The sequence below is a fragment of the Cyrtonyx montezumae genome, unplaced genomic scaffold, assembly GCF_038088225.1.
Source record: "Cyrtonyx montezumae isolate F1298 unplaced genomic scaffold, pur_monq_1.0 scaffold_19, whole genome shotgun sequence".
Taxonomy (NCBI): Eukaryota; Metazoa; Chordata; class Aves; order Galliformes; family Odontophoridae; genus Cyrtonyx; species Cyrtonyx montezumae.
In genome coordinates, this window is record NW_027071925.1 from 1232022 (window position 1) to 1242327 (window position 10306).

Here is a 10306-nt window from a genome sequence, read left to right on the forward strand (position 1 = left end):
GGATGATGGATGTTCTCCAAACGTTAGCCCCAAGACTTGCTTAGTTGTCCTGTGCAGGTCAAGAATAACTTTGCTGTGGACTTGCTTGCTGCACGTGTCTCTTTCAAGCTGAGCTAAGGTGGAATTCCGTGTTTGTTGATGTCATGGAGGTGGTGGCCAAGGACGTGGCACCGAGGAAACATGCCATCATTCAAGCTTGCACCAGCCTGCATGGAAAGTCTCATCAGCAGTGGTGCTGCAGTGGGAAGCATGAATAATGACGGGAGGTTGGAACTCTCAGAGGAGAGCAGGTTGTGGACTCTGGCTGGAGACCTGGGCAGGAAAGGAAAGAAATAGAAGACCATGGGTTGCAACCACCTGATCTTCTTGGTGCTTCCTTCCATACCTCCTCCCAGCACTGCTTCCCTTCCACACCCTCTCTCAGGACTCAGTGGGGTTCTGACATTTTTCCTCAGTGACCATCCCATAGAGCAGTGCTGCAGCCTAGTGGTCCCTCTTACCCTGCTCCTGCCAGAACTCTGCGCATCCCATACACCAGCTCCCACCCACCCCACACTCAGCAGCTTCAGTACCCACAGGAAGTCCTACAAAGCCCAGCACACTACCATGGTCATGTCCTGTGCAGAGGAGCTGGGAGCTGGCTACATGATGGAGCAGGTGAAGCCACAGCACTCCTTGAGCAGAGTGAGGCCCGTTTTGGTCATGTATGGTGCAGAGGTTTGCTGCCCCCTGGAAGTCATTTTCTTCTCTCTGACAGGAGCTATGGAAAGAGGCACTGTAAGTTTCAGGTGTCTTCTTGGAGACAAGGACACAAGCCCATCGCTTCTTCTGAAAGGTCCTCCCAGGGCATCACTGCTACCAGAGAGGGGGATGGCATGACTTGTCACCTTAATCAACGCATGATGAAATGGAAAGAGCTGGTTAGAAAGGGTCCAATGAAGTACATGAACCACAAAACAATACCTGCTTGGCCCAGGTCTCCTAGGACATGCTGGCTGAAATGTATGGAAGCATTGCATCTCTACTGACTGGTGATGTTTCCAGCACCAGCACCTCCCCACACTGAGCTAGCCCTACACAGAGCAATGAAATCTTGGGACCAGAGTGCTTAGGGAAGAGGAAAAACTGGCAGGGAGGTTCAGAGCAAGGATTGCAACTCATTGACCACCTACTTGCTTTCTGGAGGTAGCTTTTGGAGAGCTTACTTTGCAGGAACTCTGCCATTTCCTTGTCTTCTTCTCTTTCCCTGTGATAAAGAGATTGTTTAGCACATAGGAAAGGAGTAATGAGGCATCCAGAAACATCTGTCAAGGCATAATACAGATCTGAGGAAAGCTTGCACTGTCCTCATTGCAAGGAATAAACTGTTCCCAGCTACCTGAGCCTCTCAAACTCCACATCGTCCACTAGAAAATCTCGTGTTTCCACCAGCTTGTGGATCTGCTGCACCAGTTCCTCTTCCTTCTGTTTCTCCTCGTTGGACTTCTCAGTCTCTGCAGCACAGGAATTGTAATTAGCTCCTCTGTAGGGCCCATCCCTTCCGTGCCAAGCTAAGCCTAGCCAAGTTTGCTCTGCTTCTGCTCCACCTGGGAGTGGATATGAGAGTGAGGGTAAAAGCCAAGCGAAAGTAAGCGCCCAGATCCAGATACAGACTGCTAAATAAGCAAAAAATCTCATCTCCACCCACACAGGTCACTGTGAGATGTAGCTGTGAGTTTCACAAGGCAGAGGACTGGTCCCTAAGCAAGGTGTGCTCCCACCAGTGAGGTCACCTTGCTCAGAGACTCCTCCTCCTCTGCTTCCCTGGGGGTCTTCACCCTGCACTGCTGAAGAAGGTGGGCACCTGACCCCAAGGTGCTCAAAAATGTCAGATTCGGGTGTCGTCCTCCTGCCAAGATTTGCTGAATCCACATTTCCCAGGCCAGCATGTCCAGCCACAGTGTCAGCATGGCCTTGAGCCACGGGGGGCTCCAGAGACCCCACCTGGCTGCCTCTGAGCACCATGGAACCCACTTGTGTCACACAAAGAATCATCGAATCATTTGAGCAGACGCTGAAAGGCCACCTGGTCCTGCTCCTCTACAGTGAACATGGACACCCCCAGCTCCATCAGTGCTCACAGCCCTGTCCTGCCTGACCTCGGGTGTCTGCAGGGATGGGGCACCACCACCTCCTTGTGCAGAGAGTCAGTGAAGTCCTGGGAAACTCTCACGTCATTGTGAATTCAAGTTTTATACGGATTGGTATATAAAGGGAAGCAGAATACATAAAAATCCTTGGGGATTGGACTAGAGGATCTTCACGGGTTCTCTCTAGCTCAAAGCATTCTGTGATTCTGTGAGATGATAGAGCTAGGGCTAGGGAGTGTTAAATATGGGCACCTAGCTTGGATGGAAATGGTAATTGCCTGTTTTGAAGCAATTTAATACCATTTCTGAATTCAGCAGCCAGCTCCAAAATCAATCCAGCACAGGATGGATCAATCTCCCGTCTTCCTTCAGCTACATAAAAATGCAGCAGAATTCACAGCACGGAGCCGTCCTGCAGGCAGGGTCTCAGCTGCTCCCTAAACCGTCTATTGATCTGCTGTTTCAAGTCTTTCTATGGATGGGAGGTGCTGCTGCAGGGGTCTGAGAAGGAGGAACTTCTCATAACCCCGGTGTTGTTGCTTCTCACTGCTGCCTTCAGCAGCAGCATCTCCAGGAGCATCCCAGTGTGGGAGCTGGCCAAGAGCTTCTTGGGCTTCACAGAGATCTTCCTGCTGAGCACACGGCAGTGTGCAGCTTTACAGAGCCTTACCTGGAAGAGCAAGGAGTTTTTGAAGCTCCTTTTTCAGCCGGCTGATTTCTTTGCAGAGCTGAATGTCATCCATCCTGCAGAGACACAAATGAAACCACTGAGGGAAATGCTGGGGGAGGAAAGGGTCGGAGGCTCTGGAGCAAACCCCGAGAGAGGCACGCTGTGCCTGCAGTGGGGAGCACACATTTACCTGCCTCACTTCAGCTCTCTGCGTCTCAGAGCTTCTCCTGCAGCTACATGGGTAATGTCCACCGTGTTTGGCGAAGCAAAAGTCTAATCACTCTGATGACAACAACACTTAGTAAAACCAGGTGCATGCATCCGGTAACAGCATGGATAGCATGGAAACAGGGTGTGGGCTGCTGGCTCATTGTAATCAAGGAGCTGGGTGACCTGTTTTTCACTTGGACAGACTCTGTTGGTCCTCCCACTCCCTACCACGCACCCAACATGAAGCCTGAGCTTCCCAAGGTATGGAAGAACATCCAATCTGGCAGTGCACAGCTTTCTCACGGCCTCCATGTCTACGAACATTGCAAAAAGCCCTAATTCATGCTTCGTGTCTGCAGATAACACACAGCAGACTCATGAGCCGGAGCCACCTTGAACAGATGTGCCCCTGGTTCCCTGTGAGGTGTGCACTGCTAGGAGCCCTGTCTGCTCCTCCAGTAATCCTGCAGCTGAGTCACTGCATTGGGATGAGTCACACTGGAGCCTGGGGCACCAGAAATATTAATTAGAGAGAGGGAAATGAACAGAGCAACAAGAAGGAACTCTGTGTGATATCACTGGAGGAGAACACCCCAGGTGGAGGAAGCCTTCCCTCCTGGCAGAAGTAATGAATTGGCAATAATAAAAGTTGTCATTTCAATACAATCTGGGAGATAGCAAAGGCAAGCAGCCAGGTGGTTGCTGCTGGAGCTGGGGTTATCTCTTCCACCTGAGACATCTCGTTTCATTCTCTTCCAAGCACGGACATCTCAGCAGTGTTGGAATGCGTTGGTCTGACATTTCCAACAAGAAGAATCCCTATCAACTGACCAGGAGACTCTCATCGCTGTATGGTGGCACGTAGATGGAGGTGTTCACCTCCCTGAGCCCTCCAGTCCTCCTGACCCTAAAGTTGACTTCTATTTCCCCCACTGGAATAAAATCCCCACTCCAACTCCCAACTCCTCTGTCCTGTAGCCCAGCTGTGCAGAAGGTTCCTGTGTCCCCAGCTCCTCCCTCCCACCAAAGCTGACACTCCCATGGCTTCGCTTCACGGGGTTGATGCTCAAGCTCTGATGTGCAGTCCTAGTGCTCCCCAAAGCTTTCAAGCAAGGGATGTTGCAGCTGTACCCACCCCAGGATGTGTTTTCTGTAGGTAATTCCCAAGTGCAAACCAAGGAAGAAAACAAATAACGAGGTAAGAAGAACCACGAGCTGTGAGTTTTGACAGCACCTGTGAGACTCAGGTGCCAGTTGCCATGGAAAACATTCAAGCACTTCACTTTTTGTGACTCCCAGAAATCCTTTGCAATCCCAACAACAATGCCTCAGCTCTGTGTGTGGGGTGTGCTCTCCCTGTGCCCCATCTCCATGGCTCCAGCTCAAAACCCAGTGCTGAGAGTGCTGTGTTTATCTCATATTGCAAACGAGCCTTCCAGCCCCTTTGGCCTTAGCTTTTTCTCAGCTCCCTCCCTGCCTGCTAAGCTAGCGTTAGGATTGTGCTAACAGAGGCCCCAAAGGGGACGTGCAGCTTTGTCACATGGACTTTCCTCTTGCCACCATCCTTCTGCATTCCAATGGCTTTATTTCTGCCTCTTTGGCAGGGCCACATGATTCTGGCACTCTGTGGGCACAAATCTTCCATGCTGATGCTCCAGAAGGGGAGGAAGGGCTGGGAGGTCATAAGGACTCTTCTGACTCAACCATGATGTGATAAGATTCAGTGATAAACTCAGGTCCCGTGGCTGCCCAGGTCAGCAAGCGGCAATGAGCCCCCAAACCCTGGCTCCCTTCCCAAGCCCAACCCAAAAGCATTGACCTGAGGAGCAGACGTTGTGCTCAGAGAGGACCATGGGCATGTCTGAGCTCAGTCAAACACATGCCAGCAACTCTGCGTAGGTTGGGTTCCAGCACTCACATGTATCGCAGCTCTGACTCTCTCCTCACCAGGATCTCCCTGATCCTCTCGATTTTGAAAAGCTCCCCTTCAATGTCATCGATGGTGGTGGTGGAGTCAGCCATGGAAATGATCTCATCCTCTGCAAAGGAAGGGGGAGCCCCATTAGCCAGCAGTAAATGTGAACCGGGTCTGAGGACAACGGGGCTGTCCTGCAGACACTGTGCAGCATCCTGGCGTTGCACACAAGGCTTTAACCTTTTTTCCAGGCTACTCATTGGGTGCTGCAAGAGCAGAAGCCCGACACTGGAAGTCACCAACTGTACAAGGGCAAATGTGTTTTGCCTTTATTTGTGCTCCAAACGAGGCTGAGAACCAGAGCATCTCTGCTCACTGCTGCAGCAGCATCAGACTCCCCTGGCTGAGCACCCCCAGAAACACAAGCCTGTTGTCTGCATCCTCCCCCAGGACACATCAGGGTCAAACCTAGGCCCATGTAACACATAACTCCTATGGAGTCATGGAGAGGAAGGTTCCACTGCTGCTCCCTTTCCATTTCAGGATGGGTGAATCCCCCCCATCTTTCCTAATTCACCGCAGGAAAAGTGCCCAGCAGGTCAGTTCGGTTTCCTTGTCCCCTGCAGTGCTGAGCATCATCTCTGTGACCCACCTGGGGAAACTGAGTCAGGAAAAAGGGATGCCACTTGCTCCAAACAAGAGGCAAAATCATCCCAGCAAAACACGGGAAAAAGAGGCTGTTGTATTTTAGTGGCAAGCTCAGGGATGGGCAGGATGAGAGCCCAGAAGCAGAGCCCTGCTCTCACCACCAGCTCTGTCTCTGCTGAAGTCACACTGATGTCCCACAGCTTCTGGCTTCCTGCTCTTCCAGCTGCCACCTCCCAGCCAGCCCAGCTCCCAGCATCACATCACCCAGCACGTTATCACTGACGCGCAGCAGTGCGTTCATCACACGCTGGCTAATCCAGCTCTCCTGTGATGTACAGACAGCACAGGCTGGGGGGTGGGGGGCTAAGCAGCCACAGCAAAGCCAGGCTATGAGAAACACTAACAGCCACATACATCGGGGGAAATCTGAGCTTCCTTTGGATCCCCACAACGTACATCTCTGCTGGGAGAGTTTCTGCAGCCCTGGGATTTGCCCAGTAGGGCAGGGAGAGATCGCTGTGAAGGCAGAACACACCACACAGTGGTTCTCTACCCATCACAGAAAACTGCTGGAGAAATTGTTCCCAGTGAGGCATGTTTCTGAGGCTGCTGGTGGAGAAGGCTGAAGAGCAGGAACACATGTAGTTTAGATTGGCATGAGTGGTTCGGGGGATAGTTTTCCACTCTTTCTGGCTTAGAAACTCACAAGGGCTTATTGTAGTGCATCTCCCTCTCCCCCAGTCATGCATGCACTTTCTACTAATACCAACATACAGAATCCTTAACCCCACCCCAAGCTGTTGGGATGCTCTCAGGAGCCCCTGCCTGCCCAGGGTGGACCACAGGGTACGTGAGCTGGGCACAGGGTGGAGTGGGATGCACTGCCCACCAGCAGCTCTTGTCCCTGCTGCAAACCAGTGCAGGAAACCCTCCCTTAGCCTCCTTTCTACTGGCCTGAATGGGGTTGCTAGGGGAATGGACTGTGGTTGCTAGGGGACCAAGGATGCAGTTTCTGCAGGACTGGACTGCTGTTGCTAAGGGACCGGCCAATGGTTGCTAGGGGAGAGGGATGCTGAGCTCCCTTGTCCCAAGCATCCCCTTGCTCAGCCACCCCAGGCTGCTCGTGGCCCAGGGGATACCATGGGCCCAAAGACGAGCAGGTGGACAGGTGGCCCTGGTCACATCTCCCTGCAGATGACAGGGACAAGCAGGTAACAACGCACACGAGGTTGCAGATGGAACAGCTGCCGTGTGCTTGCAGGCTCCCTGGGGCTCAGCTGTAGTTCAGTGTGGCTCTAGATCTGTCAGAAAAAAAAAGCTGCATTGCTCAGCATCACTTCTGCGACAAGGCTGGAATGACAAGGCCGATTATTTTATAGATTCTCCAGTAAACAAAGAAACGAGCTTACTGCAGCTCTCATTAGCCAGGAACAAATCTTGGAGCACAGGAGTGGGTCTGGGGGAGGGAGGCTGTCACTGCTGGTCTGGGTGGGTGGGGGAACAGCTCAGAACATCTTTGATCGTCAGTGGCAGAATTGTTTGGCTCAGGACATCAGCCAGCTGCTTCCCAGTGGGCGAGCACGATGGCTTGGATCAGGTGTCACCATCACTCCTTCTCCCTTCTCATCCCAGAACCTCATTAGCAGCAGCCAGCCCGGCTGGGAGAGGCAAACCCTCACCTGTGTTCCAAAGGGAGGAGGCAGTGCTGGGTGATTTCAGCCCACGGACACTTCCAGCAGCAGAAGCTGCAGGTCAGGAGCACACTGTGAGCTGGGAGCAGGTGGACACCACGCAGCAGAGCCACGGCTGCAGGATCTGAGCTGCAGGCTCTCATTGGTGATGGGGTGACACTCTGCATCCCAAGGGTGAGACGTGTCCTTAGGCACACCAGGGAAGATGTCACCAGAGCTCTAATCAAGGAGCTCCCTAAATCAGGAGAAGAGGCAGCCCCAGATGAGAGCTTCTGCAAGATGAAGCCTGTGAACCCCTGGGGGAGAGCATTCTTCCCTCTGCTTCCTTAAAATCTACCCCGAGCACCTTCTCCCCACACCTAACTTCAGTGAGGAACAGAAAAAGTCCTCGGGATCATAAATGCTAAGCTGTGCTGTGCTTTTGGGTGAGACCCAACATCAGCCAATCCTCCATGCCGTATTTGGCACCAAGATTTCATGAGGGCTGTGGAAGCAGAGCCAGAGATACTGTGGGGTGCACGAACACCTGGGGACGCACTGCCACGCTTCTGCATGAAACCAAACCTCATGAGAAACCATGAATCTGTGCAAGTGACCCAAAGGCAGGAACCCTTCAGGAAACTGCAACTGGGACTGAGAAGTCGAGGGATCTTCATCGTTGGTCCAAGACACCTTCTGGACAAGGCTGAGAACGACCCCATCTAACTACTGAACCCGCTTTCAGCAAGGAGTTGGACTTGAGATCTCCACAACTCCCTCCTGATCCAAATTATTCTGTGAAGACCAACTGGGATTTGCATGGATCTTCCCTACTAGTCCAGGAGATGCCTTCTCCAGAGAGACGCAGGGTGATGCCAAGCTCCTGAAGCTCCAGCTACACGCATGGGTCAGAGCACAGCTTCCCCGTGCAGCCTGGGGCTCCATGCAGCCACTGCAGGTGGGAAGTGGGAACACTCAGAGCTCTCACGGGACTAAACCTGAGCACATCGTGCAGCAGGCAGCTGGGCAAAGACTTCCCTGGAGGTGGTTTTGCCAAAAATGAATGGGTTTGTAAGACTCAGCTCTAAGTGCCTCCTTACATCTAGGCATCCTTACATCCTTCAGGGATGCAGGATGACCTATGTGTGTGCAGCTCCCACAGATACACCAGGGAAACAGCAGAACCAGGCAGAGGAATCAGCCCCATACTGCACACAGGGCACTCCAACAGCCACCACCTCAACCTGGCAAACTGAAGAACAGGAGAAGGCTCTGATTTCAACTTGGGACTGCTCTGATCGTCACTTGTGGCCCAGGGGAAGAGAGTATCGTTAATGAGGAGTATAATAGCTGGAGACTTTCACTCCATATGGCTTTGGTGCAAACATTTAGACAGCCAGCAGCAAGCCCAGGATGAGTCACAGTGACAGCCAGCGCAGGGTTCAGCTGTGAGTGATTTATTTCATGATTAAGGTTGGGCAATATTTTGGCAGTGCCCTGGGGAGGGAGGGCAGAGGTCTTTGCTTGGGCTCTATCCCAAGAGGCTTTTAACTCAGCTGCAAGTTTTTCTCTGCCAGGGAAAGCAGAGTGGGCAAGGGGGATTCAGCTCATCAAAACCAGCCCTTGTTGATTTAGTGCACGTTTGTTAATGAGAGCAATTGCAGGATGCTGCCCAGCTCTGGGCAGTGTTTGCAGAGGTGATGTGGTGCTCACACCCCTCGTGCCTCCAGCACCCTCAGCACACAGCCAGGCACTTTGATCCTGGAGAACAAGGTCAGACCGCTGCAGATCCCCACCCAGACACCTACCGACCGGGGGGTGGGGGGACAAAAGCTGCTGTGCTGGAATGCACAAAGGAGAAGGATGAAAACTTCAGGACGGTCCCCACCGGGCTGGGCAGCACCCACACACTTGCATCAAGCAGAATGCTGAAGTTTGCTCTATGCCTCCCCTTTTTGCCTTTCAGGCTGCTTGCTGCTGCCCTGCTGGGTGCAGAGGGTCTGGTCTGCAGAGGTCTGCTCTCTGGGGAGCAAAGGGGGGCAGGGCAGATGTTGGAGGGACGTCCTGGCAGGAAGACTTCCCAGACTGCGATGCCACCTCCCACCCCGAGTCCAGGTCCCGGGCTGCGGGTGACCCCCGTCAGACCCCCCATTCCCACCCCGCTTCTTCCAGGACGAACTGCTCAGAGTGGGGAAAAGCAGCAAAGGGCGGTGTGGGCCCCCCAGGCTGCCGTTCACAGCAGTGCCCACAGCAGCACCGTGCCTCCATGCCTCTCCGGGCAGCACCAGCCGGGTGGAGGGCTCCATCCCACCTCCACCACATCATCTCCCCCCAGCCATCCCTCCTCCCTTCCCGCCGCTTCTCTCCATCCCTTCTCTCCCCCACCCTGCGGGGGCTCAGGGCTTCCCCAGCCGCGCTCCCCTCGCTGCCCGCATCGCGGGGCTCCGCAACCCGACGTGGGACTGGGGGGGGGGGGGGGGGGGGAAGGGGGGAGAATGGGGCAACAGCGTATCCACCTGGGGGAAACTTCGGAGCTCACCTGGGGCCGTGCTGGCTGGCGGCCACCGCGTGGATTCCAGCGACCCGTAGCGGGGGGGGGGTCCGGTTCCCCTCCATGCTGCAGCCCGGTGCAGCCGGTCCGCTTCTCCCCCCGTCCGCACCGCTCGGAGCGGAGCGGGTTGGGGCTCCCGATGCTCCCTCCCCCCCCGCTCCGCTCCCGCCGCGCCCTCTGCCGTTCTCCGCCGCCCCGCGGATGCTCTCCGCCCTCCGCCCGCGCCGGGGCCGCTCTCGTTCTCGGAGCGGTCACCCCCCACGATCCCCAACCCCCCCCCCCCCCCCCAGCCCTGCCGCTGCCCTATTCCGGCCTCTCCAGCTCCGTGCCGCAGACTTCAGCAGCTTCAGCGCGGACGCGGTTCCAGTTCACCCCAATTCGTCCTCTGTGTGCTCTCAGCAGCTCGCTGCGAAGAAATAAACCGCGCAAGCAAAGCGTGACAAAGAAAAGATGTTTCCCATTTGCTGTGAGGGTCAGAGGTTCGCTGGCAGCACCTTGAGGGCACCCAGCAGT

The 10306-nt window shown here is 54.4% G+C and overlaps 1 protein-coding gene across 2 annotated transcripts; it reads right to left on the bottom strand.

The window, feature by feature from the left end:
* Window positions 1-205: 205 nt before the first annotated feature.
* On the bottom strand, window positions 206-9835 carry LOC136048094 (bMERB domain-containing protein 1-like). 2 transcript variants are annotated; one of them, XM_065735594.1, is made up of 7 exons: window positions 9782-9835; window positions 4928-5048; window positions 2800-2873; window positions 1379-1493; window positions 1173-1246; window positions 606-760; window positions 206-312 (listed from the first exon to the last, which is right to left on the bottom strand). In XM_065735594.1, the coding sequence occupies exons 2-6, from the start codon at window positions 5029-5031 to the stop codon at window positions 642-644; spliced, it is 486 nt and encodes a 161-aa protein (XP_065591666.1). In that variant the 5' UTR covers window positions 5032-5048; window positions 9782-9835; the 3' UTR covers window positions 206-312; window positions 606-641. The 2 variants fall into 2 exon arrangements, with proteins under 2 accessions (XP_065591666.1, XP_065591667.1); XM_065735595.1 differs by lacking the exons at window positions 206-312; window positions 606-760 and adding an exon at window positions 828-887.
* Window positions 9836-10306: the final 471 nt, after the last annotated feature.

Excerpts from the sequence above, each read along its gene's own strand:
- LOC136048094 (XM_065735594.1), bottom strand. The coding sequence starts at position 5,031 with ATGGCTGACTCCACCACCACCATCGATGACATTGAAGGGGAGCTTTTC. Across the intron at positions 2,874-4,927 it reads GAGTCAGAGCTGCGATACAT|GATGGATGACATTCAGCTCT; the intron begins GTGAGTGCTGGA and ends GTGTCTCTGCAG. Across the intron at positions 1,494-2,799 it reads AAAACTCCTTGCTCTTCCAG|AGACTGAGAAGTCCAACGAG; the intron begins GTAAGGCTCTGT and ends CCTGTGCTGCAG.